The sequence below is a fragment of the Prionailurus viverrinus genome, chromosome C1 (genome assembly GCF_022837055.1).
Source record: "Prionailurus viverrinus isolate Anna chromosome C1, UM_Priviv_1.0, whole genome shotgun sequence".
Classification (NCBI taxonomy): Eukaryota; Metazoa; Chordata; class Mammalia; order Carnivora; family Felidae; genus Prionailurus; species Prionailurus viverrinus.
In genome coordinates, this window is record NC_062568.1 from 197,504,657 (window position 1) to 197,522,709 (window position 18,053).

Consider the following 18,053-nt stretch of genomic DNA (forward strand, 5'->3'; position numbering starts at 1 on the left):
AAATATTTAAAAATTTCTCTTGAGATTTCTTCTTTGACCCATGAATTATTTAGAAGTGTGTTGTTTAGGGGTGCCTGGGTGGCTCAGTTGGTTGAGCATCCGACTTTGGCTCGGGTCATGATTTTGTGATTCTTGAGTTCGAGCCTCACATCGGGCTCTGTGCTGACAGCTCATAGCTTGGAGCCTGCTTCAGATTCTGTCTCCCTCTCTGTCTCTGCCCCTGCCTCATTCTCTCTCCCCCTCCCTCTCTCTCTCTCTCTCTCTCTCTCTCTCTCTCTCAAAAATAAATATTTAAAAAATTTTTAAAACAAGTGTGTTTAATCTCCACAAATATTTGGGTATTTTCCAGCTATCTTTCTGGTATTGATTTCTAGTTTAATTCCATTGTGGTCTGAGAGCATACAATGTATGATTTCTGTTCTTCAAGTTGTTGTGTCTTATGGCTCAGAATGTGGTCTCTCTTGGTGAATGTTCCATGTGAACTTAAGAATGTGAACGCTACTGGCTATGGATTCTGTATCTCCTCTCTCTCTGCCCCTCCCCTGCTTGCTCTCTCTCAAAAATAAACATTAAAAAAAGAAAAGAATGTGTATGCTATTGTTGTTGGATGAATAGTCTATATATATGTTCATTATATGCAGTTTCTTGATTGCATTGTTGACTTCAACTATGTCCTTACTGATTTTCTGCTTGCCGGATCTGTCAGTTCCTGAAAGAGGGGTGCTGAAGTCTCCAGCTATAGTAGTAGATTCATCTGTTTCTCTTTGCAATTCTATTGGTTTTTGATGCTTCTTTGTTAGGTGCATACACATTAAGGATGGTTACGTCTTGGAGAATTGAGACTCCTTTATCATCATGTAAGTCTGTCTTTATCCCTGATTACTTGCTCTGAAATATTCGGTCTTGATATTAATGTAGCTAGTCCAACTTCCTTTTGATTAGTATGGCAAAATTTTCTCCATCCCTTTACTTTTAATCATTATGCATCTTTATTAAAATTTTAAAGTGGATGAGCACTAAATAATGCATATTATTGTTGAATCATTATGTCATACACCTGAAACTGTAACACTGTCCATTAATTATACTGAAATTAAAAAAATTTGAAGGGGGTTTTTGTAAACATACAGTCGTGTCTTTTGATATACTCTCTCTCTTTTAATTGGTATATTTAGACTGTTGATGTTTAAAGTGATTATAAGCTCTTGTTTTTTGTTACTTTTTGGCTTTTTTTCCTGCCTTTTGTGGTTTTAATTAAGCATTGTATATGGATCCAGTTTCTCTCCTTAGCATATCAATTAAACTTATATTATTTTTTTAATGCTTATTTATTTTTGAGAAAGAGAGAAAGAGAGAGTGTGAGCATGCACGCCAGAGAGTGCATAGGAGGGGCGGGGAGAGAGGGAAACAGAGGATCCAAAGCGGGCTCCGTGATGACAGCAGAGAGCCAGCCCCATGCGGACTCCAAACTCAGCAACCTCGAGATTGAGACCTGAGCCAGAGTCGGATGCTTAACCGACTGAGCCACTCAGGTGCCCCCAATTAAACTTTTTTAAGAGTGTGCCCTAGAGTTTGTAGCGTACATTTATAGGTAGTACAAATACTTTATAATAAAGTATTTCTAGTTCCTCTCTTGTCCCTTGTATCACTGCTGTCATTCATTTTATTTATACATAAGCTGTATAACGATTGAATACATTGTTGCTATTATTTTGAATTATCTGTTGGATCAATTAAAAGTAAGAAAAATTAAAAATGTTATTTTACTTTAACTTTAATGCTCTTCCTTTCTTGATGTGGTTTGAGTTTTTAATCCATATCATTTTTCTTCTCACTGAAGAATTTTTTTTTAAGTTTATTTTTGAGAGAAATAGAGACATCCTCTCAGAGAGGAATGAGAGAATCCCAAGCAGGCTCCATGCTGCCAGTGCAGAGTCCGATACAGGGCTCAAACCCATGAAGCTGTGAGATCATGACGTGAGCTGAAGTCAAGAGTCAGACGCTTAACCGACGGAGCCACCCAGATGCCCCTGAAGAACTCTTCTAACATTTCTTGCAGGGCAGGTCTACTGGCAGCAGATCTCAATTTTTATTTGTCTAAGTCTTTATTTTTCCTTCACTTTTGAAATGGTACTGAATTTTTTTTTTTTCTTTTTTGTGGGGTACAGAATTGTAGTTTTGGGTTTTTGTTGTTTTACCTTTCAATATTTTATTTATTTTTTTATTTTTTAAAAAAAAAATTTTTTTTTTTTCAACGTTTATTTATTTTTGGGACAGAGAGAGACAGAGCATGAACGGGGGAGGGGCAGAGAGAGAGGGAGACACAGAATCGGAAACAGGCTCCAGGCTCTGAGCCATCAGCCCAGAGCCCGACGCGGGGCTTGAACTCCTGGACCGCGAGATCGTGACCTGGCTGAAGTCGGACGCTCAACCGACTGCGCCACCCAGGCGCCCCTTACCTTTCAATATTTTAAATATTTCACTTCACTCTCTTCTTGCTTTGCATGACTTCTGAGAAGTCAGATGGAATTCTTATCTTTGCTACTCTGTAGGTTGTGTTTTTTTTCCTGGGCTTCAAGATTTTTTTCTTTATCCTTGATTTTCTGCAGTGTGAATATGGTATGTCTAGGTGTTGGGTTCTTGTTTTTCTTTTGTCTTTATGGCATTTATCCTGCTTGGTGTTATTCGGTGTCTGACACTAATTTTGGGAAAATTTTCAGTCATTATTGCTTCAAATTTTTCTTCTGTTAATTCCCATTACAAGTATAGTTGTCCCATACTTATTGGATGTTCTGTTCCCTTTTTTTTAGTCATTTTTCTCTTTACTTTTCAGGCTTGGAAGTTTCTATTGACATACCCTCAAGCTGAGAGTCTTTACTCAGTTCTGTTAGTCTACTGATAAGATAATCAAAGGCAGTCTTCATTGCTGTAACAGTATTTTTGATCTCTGTTTTAAAAAATATATGGTCTTGGGGCACCTGGGTGGCTCAGTTGGTTAAGCATCTGACTCTGGCTCAGGTCATGATCTCAACAGTTTGTGAGTTCAAGTCCCACATCAGGCTCTGTGCTCATAGCATGCAGCTTGGAGCCTGCTTCAGATTCTTTGTGTCCCTCTCTCTCTGCCCCTCCCCTGCTTGTGCTCTCTCTCTCAAAAATAAATATTTAAAAAAATTTAAAAATTAAAATATGTGGGTTTTTTTTTTCCATTTATTTATTTTGAGAGAGAGGGAGAGCGTGCATGCATGCGCTAGTTGGGGAGGGGAAAAATGGGGAGAGAGAATCCCAAGCAGGGATATGGGCCTGGAAGTCATGAACTACGAGATCATGACCTGAGCCAAAGTCGGATATTTAAACTACTGAGCCACCCAGGTGCCTGTAACATTTTGTTGATTCCTAGAACTTCCATTTCTGTTACTCATTTGTTCTTGCATGGTGACTACTTTTTCCGTTAGAGCCCTTATCGCAGTAGATATTTTAAATTTCTGGTAATTCCAACATCTGCCATTTCTGAGTCCAGTTTTGATGCTTGCTCTGTTTTTTCAAACTATTTTTTGCCTTTTAGTATGCCTTATGATTTTTTTTGGTGAAAGCAGGACATGATGTCTTGGGTAAAAAAAAAAACTGAGGTAAGTAAGCCTTTAGTGATAGCCTTTTCCCCTTCTCCTCCCAACCTCCCATACCTCTCAGGTGGTACAGGATGGCTGGAGGGAGCAGGAATTGGGGATTTCCCTTCCCCCAGGTTCTGGTTTCAAAACGGTTGATTTAACACTCCCCTGTTGGATGCACAGGGCGGGGGAAGTCTCTCATCTTCACTGTGAGAACCTCGTTCAACTCATGGAGGTAAAGCTCACCAAATAGGGGGCATCCCCCCCCCCCCCCAACACAGACTCCCTCTTGTTCTTAACTCTCAGAGTTGTCCACACTGAGCCTCCAGCAGTTTGTCAATTGCAGTTTAGGTTTTCCTACCCTGCTGCTGGTTCCCATGGAGGTTTCTACTGGTGAATTTCTATTTTTGTAAATTGTTGATTCTTTGCATCCACTTGTCTAAGTTTTAGGGAAGTGGTTTTTGTGACCTCATTTCTCTCATGGACCTAAGAAGAGTTGTGAATTTTCAGTCTGTTCAGTTTTTTATATATTAAGACACAGAGTGATGACTTCTAAGCTCTTTACATTTGCATTTCTGGACCAGAAGTGGGAAATCTGCCCTACCTTCTCTGTGCTTTTTACTTCTTTCCTCCCTTAAATTAATTTTTTTTTAAACTGTGGTAAAAAATGCATAACATAAGATACATTCACCATTTACAGTTCAGTAGGGTTAAGTATATATTTGCACATTGTTGTGCAACCGGTCTCTGGAACAGTTTTTTTTTTATCTTGCATGACTGAAATTCCATACCCATTAAACAGTAACTCCCATTTCCCCCTCCCCCAGCCTGTGGCAACTACCATTCTACTGTGTTTATTTGAATTTGAATATTCCTAGATACCTCATATGAGTGAAATCATATACTATTTCTCTTCTGTGACTGGCTTGTTTGACTTAGCACAGTGTCCTCAAGGTTCATCCAGGTCTCCTTTTTAAGGCTAATATTTCACTGTAGCGTATACTACATTTTGTGTCTCCATCATCCATTGATAGACAGACACTTGGTTGCAATAGTGCTGTCATGAACATAGCTGTACAAATTATCTCTTTAAGATCCTGTTTTGAATTTTTTTATAGTTAGGCCTAGAAGTGGAATTGCTGGATCATACGGTAATTCTATTTTTAATTTTTGGAGGAGCTGCCATACTGTTTAGCTTTGCCATTTTATTTTCCCACCAACAGTGCACAAGCGTTCCAGTTTCTCCATATTCTCACCACCACTTGTTCTTTTGATAGTGGCCATCTTGATGGGTGTGAAGTGATATCTCATTGTGATTCTGATTTGCATTTCCCTAATGATGAGTGATGTTGAGTATCTTTTCGTATGCTTGTAGGTCACTTGGGTATCATCTTTGGATCATTTATTCAAGTCCTTGGCCCAGTTTTTAATCATGTTGTTTGTTTTTTGTTAGGTTGTAGGAGTTCTTTATATATACTCTGCTTATTGATGCCTTATCAGATATATTATTAATATCTACTCTTACCAAGGTCGAAAGTTATACTAATTCTATCCTCTTCCTTCAAAATACAGAGTTTTAAGAACACTTGAATTCTGATTTCCTTCTTTAGGACCTACCATGTTATTATCTACCATTTCAGGTAGTTCCACTTTGGTTTTATCCTGCCCTTCCCCTTCCCACTCCCAGTTAATTTTTGTTTATTGTTTAACTGAACCAATGCTTGTTTGGGTTGATTTCTTTGCTTACTGTTTCTTCTTGCATCTCATGCCTTTCCTAAGTGATCATTTTCTATATTCTTTTCCTTTGAGTAGGCTCCACCCCCAGCGTAGAGCCCAACACAGGGCTGGAACTCATGACTCTGAGATCAAGAGTCAGATGCTTAACCGACTGAACCACCCAGGTGCCCCATCTATATTCTGAATTACATCCATAAATAGTTTTTTCAGTGAAAGTCTGTTAATAGTAAACACTTAGGTTTTTATTTTCCTTTGTGTTCTGAAAAGTGTTCAATTGTACCTTCTTTCATAAAGATATTACCATGTCTTTTGTCTTTTTTTTTAAGTTTGAGTGGGAGTGGGGGGCCGGGGGGGGGGGTGGTGTGGAGAGTGAGAGAATCCCACGCTGTCAGCACAGAGCCTGACTTGGGGCTCGAACTTACAAACCATGAGATCATGACCTGAGCTGGAACCAAGAGTGGGACCCTTAACCGACTGAGCTACCCAGGTGTCCAGTTTTTTTTTAATTTTTTTTTTTTCAACGTTTATTTATTTTTGGGACAGAGAGAGACAGAGCATGAATGGGGGAGGGGCAGAGAGAGAGGGAGACACAGGATCAGAAACAGGCTCCAGGCTCTGAGCCATCAGCCCTGAGCCTGACGCGGGGCTCGAACTCACGGACTGCGAGATCGTGACCTGGCTGAAGTCGGACGCTTAACCGACTGCGCCACCCAGGCGCCCCGGTTTTTTTTTTAATTTTTAAAATTTATTTTTAATTTATATCCAAGTTAGCATATAGTGCAATGATTTCAGATTTCAGTGATTTATCCCTTATGTGTAACACCCAGCACTCATCCCAACAAGTGTCTTCCTTTATGCCCCTTACCCATTTAGCCCATCCCCCCCACCCGCAGCCCCTCCCAGCAACCCTGTTTGTTCTCTGTATTTAAGAGTCTCTTATGTTTTGTCCCCCTCCCTGTTTTTGTATTATTTTTGCTTCCCTTCCCTTATATTCGTTTTGTATCTTAAATTCCACATATGAATGGAGTCATATGATATTTGTCTTTCTCTGATTTATTTCACTTAGCATAATACCCTCTAGTTCCATCCACGTAGTTGCAAATGGCAAGATTTCATTCTTTTTGATTACCAGGGAATACTCCATTGTGTGTGTGTGTGTGTTTGTGTACACACCACATCTTTATCCATTCATCTGCCGATGGACATTTGGGCTCCTTCCATACTTTGGCTATTGTCGATAGCGCTGCTATAAACATTGGGGTGCATGTGCCCCGTCAAAACAGCACACTTGTATTCCTTGGATATACACCTAGTAGTGCAGTTGCTGGATCATAGGGCAGGAACTTTTTGAGGAACCTTCATACTGTTTTGGTAAGTTCTTTAATGTTTGTTTATTTTTGAGAGAGAGAGAGACAGAGTGTGAGCAGAGGAGGGGCAGAGAGAATCCGAAGTAGGCTCAAGCCTCTGAGCTGTCAGCACAGAGCCTGACACAGGGCTTGAACTCGTGAACCACAAGATCATGACCTGAGCTGAAGTCTTCAGGATGTTTAACTGACTGAGCCACCCAGGCACCTCTCTAGTTTTTTTGTTTTGTTTTGTTTTTTAAAAGATTTTTAAGTAATCTGTACATCCAGCATGGGACTCAAACCCACAACCCTGAGAACCAAGAGTTGCGTGCTCTGAGCCAGCCAGGTGCCCCATCCTGTCTTTTGTCTTCTATTTGACACTTAAGTTTCTGTTGAGAAGCCAGTTCAGTTGTTACTTCTTAGAATATTTTTCCTTCTTGTTGCTTCTCTTCTCTTTGTGGTATTCTGCTGTGTCCTTATCATGTGTCTAGGTGCAGATTTAACTTTTACCCTGCTTGGTTGGGACTTTGTTTCCTAAATATGAGGCTCCCTTTCATCAACTCTTGAAAAATACTTAGCTAGTAGTTCTGCCTCTCCCCCATTCTCTCTGTTCTTCCTTTTGGGCCACGTGTTAAAACTTCATTTATGGACCTCTGTATTTTATTCCCCCTATTAACCTTTCTTTCACAAAATTTTTAAGTTTGTGCTAGCTTTTGTAATCTCCTTATAGCTCTTCTCAAATACTGCATTCTTTTCATTTGCATCTAATTTGCCATTTCTCTTTCCATTTCTAAGTGATTCTATTTGGTTAATTTAAAAATCTTCTGATCTTTGTTGATACCATTTTCTTGTCTCCTGGTTTTGATTCCTTCTTCTATGACTTTAAACATTGGAATGTACTTACAGTTTCTAGTGTGTCTTACTAACTTTGGTTCTTACTGGTGTAAATACCTGTTGTTCAGTCATAGTAAAAGATTGGTCCTTCTGTGTTTTGTAATTTAGAATTGTAAACTCAGGTTCAGCAGGACTTCATGTATGGGACTCTTATGTGACCTTGGTAGAGAGTCTCTCTCTCCAGAGTATTTTTGTTTACCTCTGGTAGGTTTCCCAGGGATTTTACCAGGCTGAGACCATTTTTGGTTAGATTCTCTGTGAGGAGAAGTTGATATCAGACCCCTCAAGGCAGTGTAAATCTGAACTCTGAACTCAAGTGAAGGCAGGCCAAAGATTATACATTCTCTAGGGATATACCCTTTTTTTTCTCCCCTCACGGAGCCTAGGTCCTTTTATCTCCCTGGTGTCAGTGAGGTGACTTTTTTTCACTAATCTACTACTTTCCCTGAAGCTGTTGTAGTTCTTAATAATTTTAGGATTATTTACTGCTTTGTTACCTAGAGCTCTATGCATTATCTCCGAATGATAATGGGGAGAGATGTGGTAGGGATTATTATACCCATTTTACAACTAAGTAAAACTGGAGCTGTTACTCTCCTGAGATGACTCTCCTGACATTATGTAGGTGGCAGATGGTAAAGAGATTCTTAGAGCTTGCCATGAGAAATGGGGTATTCTTCTGTGTTTTTTTGCCATGCAGCCACTGGTAGCATTCTTCATTAGGATGAAACTAGGTATCACCTCAACATCAGTCATAAAGAAAAACCAGTGTTTTTCTGCAGGTTTATTAAAATTCATTCATTCAACAAATTTGAACACCTGCTGTGTTCTAGGCACAAGAATTAATACGAGAGGTCTGTTAACAACTGGGAGCTGAAGTACAGATAATTGGATTTGCTGCCTGACATGCTTTCTGCTTTCCATCCAAGTTAGTTAGCATATAGTGCAACAATGATTTCAGGGGTAGATTCCTTAATGCCCCTTACCCATTTAGCCCATCCCCCCCTCCTACAACCCCTCCAGCAACCCTCTGTTTGTTCTCTATATAAAGAGTCTCTTATGTTTTGTCCCCATCCCTGTTTTCATATTATTCTTGCTTCCCTTCTCTTGTGTTCATCTGTTGTGTCTTAAAGTCCTCATATGAGTGAAGTCATAGGATAGTTGTCTTTCTCTAATTTTGCTTAGCATAATACCCTCTAGTTCCATCCATGTAGTTGCAAATGGCAAGATTTCATTCTTTTTGATTGCCGAGTAATATTCCATTGTGTATATCTGCTTTCCTTCTATAGACTGATAATGGTCTCCAGCTGCCAAAGAAGGTTGTGGATGCCAAGAGAAAGGTAACCATTTCTCAGCCCCCTGAGTGGAACTGGATGCCTCTAGGAGCCCACACCGGCTAGCAGTAGACATGGCTGAATTTACAAGCTACAAGGATACTGCCTCCAGCCGCCACTTGCGGTTTAAGTTACAAAGTCTAAGTCGCCGCCTCGATGAGTTGGAGGAAGCCACAAAAAACCTCCAGAAAGCAGAGGATGAGCTCCTGGATCTCCAGGACAAGGTGATTCAGGCGGAAGGCAGCAATTCCAGCATGTTGGCGGAGATTGAAGTGTTGCGCCAGCGAGTGCTGAGAATTGAAGGCAAAGATGAGGAAATTAAGAGAGCAGAGGATCTGTGTCAGCTGATGAAGGAGAAGCTTGAAGAGGAAGAAAACCTCACCCGGGAGCTGAAATCTGAGATTGAACGGCTTCAGAAACGAATGGCTGAACTGGAGAAGCTGGAGGAAGCCTTTGGCAGGAGTAAGAACGATTGTACCCAACTCTGTCTGAGCCTGAATGAGGAGAGAAACCTGACAAAGAAGATCTCCGCTGAGCTGGAAATGCTCAGGGTCAAAGTGAAAGAACTAGAATCTTCCGAGGACCGCCTGGATAAAACTGAGCAGAGTTTAGTGTCAGAGTTAGAAAAACTGAAGTCATTAACTCTGAACTTTGTAAGTGAGAGAAAATACTTGAATGAAAAGGAGAAAGAGAATGAGAAACTGATAAAAGAGCTCACTCAAAAACTGGAGCAGAACAAAAAAATGAACCGAGATTATTCAAGGAATGCTTCTAATCTTCTGGAAAGGAATGACCTGCGGATTGAGGACGGGATCTCCTCCACACTGCCGTGCAAAGAATCAAGAAGGAAGGGCGCTCTGGACTATCTAAAGCAGGTAGAGAATGAAACAAGAAACAAATCAGAAAACGAAAAGAACCGAAATCAAGAAGACAACAAAGTTAAAGATCTCAACCAAGAGATTGAGAAACTCAAGACACAAATCAAACATTTTGAATCTTTGGAAGAAGAGCTTAAGAAAATGAGGGCCAAAAATAATGATCTTCAGGATAATTACCTAAGTGAACAAAATAAAAACAAACTCTTAGCCAGCCAGCTGGAGGAGATAAAGCTACAAATCAAGAAACAGAAAGAGTTAGAGAACGGGGAGGTAGAAGGGGAAGAGGCTTTCCTGTCCGGCAAAGGCAGGCACGAGAGGACTAAGTTAAGAGGCCATGGCAATGAGGTGCCTGTGTCCAAGCACACACTGCGGGAACTGTCCCCTCAGCAGAAGCGGGAGAGGCATCGAAACAGAGATATTGCGCTCAACAATGAAAACTGTTCTCTCGGCAACAGGCAGGTTTCCTCTCCCAGTTTCACCAACAGGAGGGCAGCCAAAGCTTCCAACATTGGGGCGGGTACAGACAGTGGGACTCAGGAGACAAGGAGAACTGAAGACCGATTTGTATCTGGCTCCTCTCAGAGCGAAGGGAAGAAGTCCAGGGAGCAGCCGTCAGTGCTTAGCCGCTACCCACCTGCTGCTCAGGAGCACAGTAAAGCTTGGAAGAGTACTCCCAAACCAGGTACTGAGGGTGGGTTGAAGGGAAAAGTGGAGAAGACAACACGAACATTTAGTGATAATACCAACCATGGATCTGTTCCCAGTGACGTACTGGGTAGAGCTGACAAGGCTTCTGACACCTCTTCTGAGGCCCTCTTTGGCAAAAGGGGGCAGGTACCTGGCAATGGAAGTCAGGTAACCCAGGCTGCAGACTGTGGCAGTCCTAAGGTAATTGGAGCTCTGGCCTCATCCCGAAGATCTTCCTCAGAAGGGCTCTCCAAGGGCAAAAAGGCTGTCAGTGGCCTGGAGGCTGATACCACTTCCCCAAATTCCAAGCCTCCACTTTTATCAAAGTATCCTTATAATTCCAGAAGCCAAGAGAACATCCTTCAGGGCTTTTCAACCCCAAATAAAGAAGGTGTTGATCAACCCGTAGCAGTCGTGATGGAAGACAGCAGTCAACATGAGACCCTGAGGTGCCGGGTCATCAAGCCCAGTGGCAGAGAGAAGCCAGACTCGGATGACGACGTGGATGTGACGTCTCTTGTTACTGCCAAATTGGTAAACACCACCATCACTCCAGAGCCAGAGCTCAAACACCAGCCCAACTCTAGAGAGAGAGCCAAATCCCGAGGGGGACTCAGAACCTCCCTGTTTGAGAATGATAAAGATGCTGGGACAGAAAGTGAGTCTGTGAAACCTGTCAGAGCCTCCACCAATGCCACGGAATTCCCAGACGCCAATGGTGCTGGGGTAAAAAGCCAGCGGCCCTTTAGCCCCAGAGAGGCGTTGCGGTCTAGAGCCATCATCAAACCTGTCATCATTGATAAGGATGTGAAAAAAATCATGGGAGGATCTGGAACTGAGGCCACAATGGAGAAGCAGAAATCCACCTCCAAACCAGGGCCAAACAAGGTGACAAGCAGCATAACTATCTACCCCTCTGACAGCGGCAGCCCCAGAGCTGCCCCAGGTGAGGCCCCGAGGGAAAGGCACACATCCACCAGCAACATCCAGGTTGGGCCAGCAGAGCTCACATCAGTCAGCAACCACGTCAGCTCTCCCTTTGAGCTCTCCATTCACAAACATGACATTGCTCTGCAGTTCACAGAAGCTGAAAGAATGGGAGATGGGCCCCTGAAGAACAAGCCAGAAACAGTGGTCTCTCGGAGCAGCATTATAATCAAGCCATCAGATCCTGTGGAGAGGAACAGCCATGCCCCCCCAGCGGAGACAATCAGGTGGAAAAGCCATAGTGCCCCTTCAGAAGTGGGCTCTTCAGATGCCAGACACGTTACTGTGCGGAACGCCTGGAAGAGTAGGCGAGACTTGAATTCCTTAGAAGACCCCCCAACTCGAATAGGTAGAAACGTGGAAGCCACCAACGCCTACACCCAGAGGGCCTCCACAGACTGTTCAGACCTTGGACAGCCCAAGTTGTACCTTTGTGAGCAGGGTGCTCAAAGGGCAGGAAATTCAGGGGATGCCCCTGAGCTCACCTCCAGAAGGACCCAGAGTAGCCTCACCGTGTCTGAGGTGCTGACTCGTCGGAATCGGGTGGGAGACACTGCCTCGGCTGCAGCCTGGAACCACTCGGCAGGCGCGGTGAGCCCCACTGCTGCTTCCCCCCCCCCTTTACTCTTTTACCTTCCTCTTTGCTCCCTCTGCTCTGGCCTGTGTGTCTCAGGATTATGCGGCTGAGAAATCCTGGGAGAGCTAGATGGATTGCTCAGAGAACTGAAAATAAGGTAGGTTTGGCCTTGAGGAAGTTTAGTACCTTGAAGGAGGTGTTTGCCAGAGAGCAGCATGAGTTTCCCCAACCCCCTTTTCCAGTTTATCTCTTCTATATATGAAGGTCACACAAAAAAGAGAGATCTAGCCTCCATTCTCTTGGTTTGGCAGCATAGCGAAAAAAAAAAACCTCCCCCTAAAACCCTATAGAGCAGCACCTAGAAGCCCAAGAACCAGCTGTGGCCACTGGGAAGCCCTATGCCAGGGTACCCGGTGACCCTTCTGTAGCACACGTAGGACGGGGGTGGGGGGGCAGGGAGAGGGTTTTCACAGCAAAGTTTTGCCAGCTGCTGGCATATGGGGGAGGAGAGTGAGGCTTCCACTGGGCCTACTTTATATACTTTGTGTCCATGTGTCACTTTATTTTGTCTAAGCCATTTTATCATCAGTCTGAGGGCAGGACTAGTTCAGTACGGCTCATTACAGGATAGATAAATCCAGAACCACCTCCACCTCTGAGGGTCAGAGTGTCAGAACAGCACCTAAAGGGGAAGCCCCTAGGAGTGTCTTTTAGATGTGGAGCCTCTGAGGATGAGAGACGTTTTGGAAGTGGTTTCCTTCTTTTTAAAAGGCAGGTGTATTCACTTGAAATGTCCTGTGAGTCCATATAGGGTACTCACCATCTGACAGAGCACGTTCCCACTGCCACAGTTTTTCCAAGAGCCCTGTGGGCAGGTATTATCTCCACTTTTTAGATTTACACGGATGGTCAGAGCCACAAAGTGTCATACCTAAGGCCACCCAAATGAATTATTGGATGAGAGCTAGGATTTGAATCCAAGATTCCCGTTTTTTTTTTTTGTTTGTTTGTTTTTGTTTTTAAATGTTTATTTTTGAGAGAGAGAACACGGGCAAAGAGAGAGGAAGACACAGAATCCCAAGCAGGCTCCATGCGGTCAGTGCAGAGCCTGATGACGTGGAACTTGAACTACAAACTGAGATCATGACCTGAGCTGAAATCAAGAGACAGAAGTTTAACCTGCTGAGCCACCCCGGTGCCCGCAAGATTCCCGTTTCTGAATCCAGTACTCTCTCTACCCTGCCAACGTTTCTCACTCTTACTTCTGTTTTGATCTGCGTTCTCTCTGAAGGACCAACACTGAAAAGGCAGAACTCTGGTAGGAGAGTGGAGAGGGAGAGAGGGGTGTTTAGTCCCTTGAAGCTCTGGCTGACAAACAGGATAAGGCATAGGTGTAGGACCCAAAAGGGAAGGCACCTGGGCTTTTTGGTAGTTTGTAAGTGGAAAGTAGGAAAAGCATGGTCCAGTGTCCTTTTCGGCAGTATATACTCCCTTGTTTCCCAGCAGGGAAATGCAGCCTGCACGCGCAGAACTCAAGGGTCTCTGGGCCTCCTTACAGGACCATGTGGTGCAGGCCCCGTCCTCCACACGCCCTTGCTCAGTTGGGAGCCGCCAGTCTACCCTCTGAGCCCCAGCAGCTTGGGAGTTTGTAGTCTACCGGTTTCCTTAGGCCAAAGCGAATCTCTGCAGTTCAGCTGTTGTCTGCACTCTGCCTCCCTCTGCCAGGCTGAAGAAGACCACTGGGAGAGGGAGGGAGTGTGTCTTGTTACTCGCTACTGTCCTTCGCAGCTCACTTTTTGTCATTTTTGGCACAGGAGGAAGGTGACGACTGCACACTCGGTGTCCACAGACGACTGTACAACTCCCTGGAGCGGTCTGAACTGCCTGCGAAGCAGGGGCTGCCGGAGCCCGGGCGAGCCCGGGCTGAGGAACGGTTACGGCCAGCCAGGCCCTGTGCCGAGGACAACTGAACCAGCTGGGTGAGGTCTGCTGTCTCCTCTGCTCCTGCTTCTCCGCTCTCCTGCCTTCCTGCCCTATGAAGGATGCAAGGCCAGTTAACCAGGCTAGACGCCAGGCCTTGGCTGGGAGACTGTGGCAAACCAGGCTGTGGCTCGGGTCATTTTGCCAGTTGGCCAGAGGGGATCAGAAACTACAAGCTGGACATAGTCACCCAGGCCCAGCCTTCCCTGATGCATGAGTTCTCTCTCCTTGCCCCTGTCCCCAGATCGGATGGGCCACTCTGGCCCCCAGATGGGGAAAGATCTAGAAGCCCCTTGCATCCTCACCATACCACAACAGCTGAAAGCTCTCCTCTGCTTCTCAGTGGGTCAGAGGGCAGCCCCTTCAGTGTGGTTCATTTCTTCGTCTCACCGCATCCAGTTCACTCCTTGTTTGCCCTGGGGGCCTAAGTACCCCCTAAGACTTAGCAGCCGTCACCTCCATCTAGGGGGCTTCTACTCCTTTCCCCTTTGGAGTTCCTCAGACTTGTACAGCAGAAGAGGTCTGTGCTGCCTCTAAGGGATTACGGGACCAACCTTTAGGCTGAAGCTTCTCGGACATCGCCCCCGGCTGACAATTGTTTCCTGGGGGCAGAGCACACGGGTACCCACCTATTGGAATGGCATCATCCCTCCCCTCCCCTGGCTCTATGCTCACCTTCCAAAGGCACCTGGAAGTGCACAAGCCTCACGCATCTCCTTTTCTGGGCACCCGTAATGCTGCTGGCACTGCCTGCTCCTCTCCCGTGGCTGGAGACTTCAGGCTGACTCCGTCGTTTCCATCTTTGGAATACTTCCGGACTAAACTGGGCCTGACCCAGCATACTCTGCCTTCTAGGAAGTGCCCAGCAAGGGGGAAAGTGGGCTGGAAGAAACATTTCCCCAGTCACTCCACAAAGCAATAGTTCCACGAAAGGCATGGACTTTCTTCCTCTTCCTTCATTCCCCCATGGAGGAGGAGGAATCGCACTTTACCGAACTGATGCGTTCCTACAGAAGTGGGCCCGTGGTTTCTGCAAACTGTCGTGATGACTTCACTGGAGGAAAAGTACTACGTGCCCACTGAGGGCCCCAGGTTTATATAATACAAAATGCAGCAAACGTTTCAGGAAGCCACATAAAGTTGAATAGTTTCCTTACGTCACATGGGGAAGTTGAAAAGAACCGTATATTCTTGGCACTGCTTTTTGTGTAACTTTCTCAGTTCAGAGAAGGGCTCCCTTTTCAAAGGCTACTTTTAATGGCACAGACACTGTTCCTTCATAGTGAAAGAGAGCATTACTAGGAGTCAGGAAAGCTGAATTTGCTTCATGGCTTTGTACTTTTTGCTGTGTGACTTTGGGCAAGTCACTGTCCTCGTGGGGCCTCAGTTTCCTTATCTATAAAAATGAATTCTTTGTAATGGTCTCTAAGGGTCCTAAATCTGGCATTCTGAGGTTGTTCTGTTTACACTGTCCTGTGGGGGGTGATTCTGCTTTTGGAAGGTAGCATCCAGATGGTTTTGGGGAATGGGTCCTCCCCGGCCTTGTTTTTCTGGGCCTTACTCTTTCCATGTTCTAATGTCAGGAGGATGAGCTCAGAGAAGCTCCCTCCTTTTTCTAGTTTGTAAGATGAAGGGATAAGATCAGATGGCTTCTGCAGCCCTTTTGGCACCAGCCTTGCCCACTTGCCACACAGCACCCCCTGGCTTTTGTGACACAAGTTGGCTGTCTCCTGTTGCTGTGCTTCGTGGGCCATAGTCCCTGCCTGCACTTGGTGTGGGAACCAGTGTTCATCTCGCCCGTCCGTGTCTGCCTTCAGACTTGGCCATCCTGGAGGCGGCTTGGGGGCACGCTGATGAGCTTCCTTTCGGGGTCAGGAATGTTTTGCGCTTACTTCCATTTTCTGGAGGTCTGCCAGTCTAAGGGCATTGCTGTGTAGCTCATCTTTCCTCTACATAGTGCTGACTCAGCTGCTCAGTTTTAAGATGCTGTTTTCAAAATCTCTTCCTGCTGCTTCTCCTGGGTCCCTGGCCAGAAACTAGGAAACAGACCTCTGCGGTGGTCAACTGAGGTTATAGGAAACCAAGTCTGTGGCTCTTCTCTGCTGGTGGAAACAAAAGGGTGCCAAGCCATGCCTACAAAGATTTCGCCGCTAATTCTCTTCTTTGGGCGTTGGAGCCCTGGATTCTGGTGCTGTAGCTCCTGGTGCCAAAGTCTGGATCTTTCCACACTGCAGCAGCACCAACATCTGCCACTACCCAAATGCTCTGGAAGAGGGACAGCTATGGTGCCCTCTTGCTGGGGGCTGCTATCTTAAAATCTGAGTGCAATAGGGTTTGATTGTAACAATTATTTCAGGATAAATATTGTTTCCTTAATCTGCGTACTTTCTAGAACCATTGTAAAATAGATTTTATTTTTAAGTGTCCTCAGCATTGCAGAAGATACCATTTGTAATAGCAGATGAAGGCTGGAGGCTCAGTTCCTCTGGGTTTCAAATGGCTGGCAAGGCTGGCTTTCAGATTCCAAAGTTGGAAGGCACCTTTCTGAAAAGCAACCTCTGTGTGACCTTCTGGACCCAGGCCTCACCACCAGGGGTCCTGGAGGAAATTTCCATATAAAGGGGAGACCTGGTAATTAAGTAGCTGGTCCAGTCAAGCCAAATATTCCCACTGTCCCAGCCAATAAACCCACTTACATGACAAGCCTCTTCTGCAGCGTAGCTCCAACTCTAGATTTTACTGGCAGGTGTATTTGTTGTGGGAGGGTTCCCAGTGAGCCCAGGGAACCTGGCACTCCAGAGCTGCTTGGTTGGAGGAAGCAGAGCTGGCTGAATGCCAGAGGCTGGTCTCTCTTCCACCTGCTGCTGCATCTCACTACTCTGGTACTAAAAGCAACCAGAGAAAGCTGCAGGGATGGTGGGCAAAGGGGATTTGCAGTGGGGCCAAGGACTCCAACCTCTGCCCCAGGCAAGCCTGCACATAAATCATTCCCCTCTCATGGGGTGTGCGAGGGTCTATGTTGATCTTGGACCTGTCATCCTGGGGCAGTTTTAGTGCTTTATAGTTAGTGGGTTAGCGCCAGGTGCTACCATTTTCCAGTAAAGGAACCGGGACCCAGAGGCTGGGTCCCTAGCTGCCTCTGTCGATGTGGGGTTTGTTGTCACTCTGACGAGATTGCTTTGGAAGAGCTGCTTTTAGGGATTATCTTTTGTCTACCCTGGGTGGGCCACAGGGTGTTCTCCTCAAAGCCTCACAACCAAGACCATAGGAAAGGGGCCCTATTTTCCTGCTGCTTCACAGCTCAGAACATGTACTGAATGGAATGTATTTTTAAGAGAATAAAGTCTATTTTTTTGTATTTTAAAGATTGGGAGGGCTAGGGAAGTACAGCCCTCAAAAAAAACCTGTTAATGCATTAAAGGCCCCTTTGCGAGGGGGCATCAGTATCTGTCAGTCCACATCTACTTGTTCAGGCAGGTGCTCTGGTCTCGCCCCTGCCCCTTGGAGTCTAGGTGCAGCAGCTTCTACATTCCTGCTCCAAGCCTGGGACCAAGGAGGCCGGACCCTGTTGCTGGAAACCAGGGCGAAGCCATGAGCAGTGACTCAGGGCTCCTTGGGTGCATGTGTATAGTGGAAGCTGCCTGTCTGCATGTATCCTCTGGCTCTAATGCTGTCTGTTGGCTCTGCAGCACAATATGTAACCAATAAAGCTCCCTAGTTTCCATGTGGTCTGTGTGAGTCAGTGATGCCATTTTTGTTGATGTCCTGAGTACAACTGTTGTCCGTGCACTGGTATAGCTAGTATATTTCATTGTACTTTATTTACTTAAAATACTCAGCCAACTAATTAATGATGCTGTAAAGACCTGAGGCTTGGAAAATGACACACCTACCACCCACATAACTGGACTTAGAATTGTAGCAGCTATTTCATTGCTACATTTTAGTTTTAGGCTTGTCTGTTGTCACACACAAAACGATGATCAGTCTCAAGCTACCTATGCCATGTACTTAAAAAACACACGTTT

The 18,053-nt window shown here is 45.0% G+C and overlaps 1 protein-coding gene across 9 annotated transcripts in view; it reads left to right on the forward strand.

The window, feature by feature from the left end:
- LUZP1 (leucine zipper protein 1) overlaps positions 1–17,753 on the forward strand; it is a 105,457-nt gene extending 87,704 nt beyond the window's left edge. For all 9 annotated transcript variants that reach the window (XM_047871265.1, XM_047871271.1, XM_047871270.1 and 6 more), the window contains 2 exons: positions 8,872–12,059; positions 13,860–17,753. In XM_047871265.1, the coding sequence (XP_047727221.1) occupies positions 8,991–12,059; positions 13,860–14,015 (3,225 nt within the window). In that variant the 5' untranslated portion in view covers positions 8,872–8,990 and the 3' untranslated portion in view covers positions 14,016–17,753. The remainder of the gene's footprint in view (positions 1–8,871; positions 12,060–13,859) is intronic.
- The last annotated feature ends 300 nt before the right edge of the window (positions 17,754–18,053 follow it).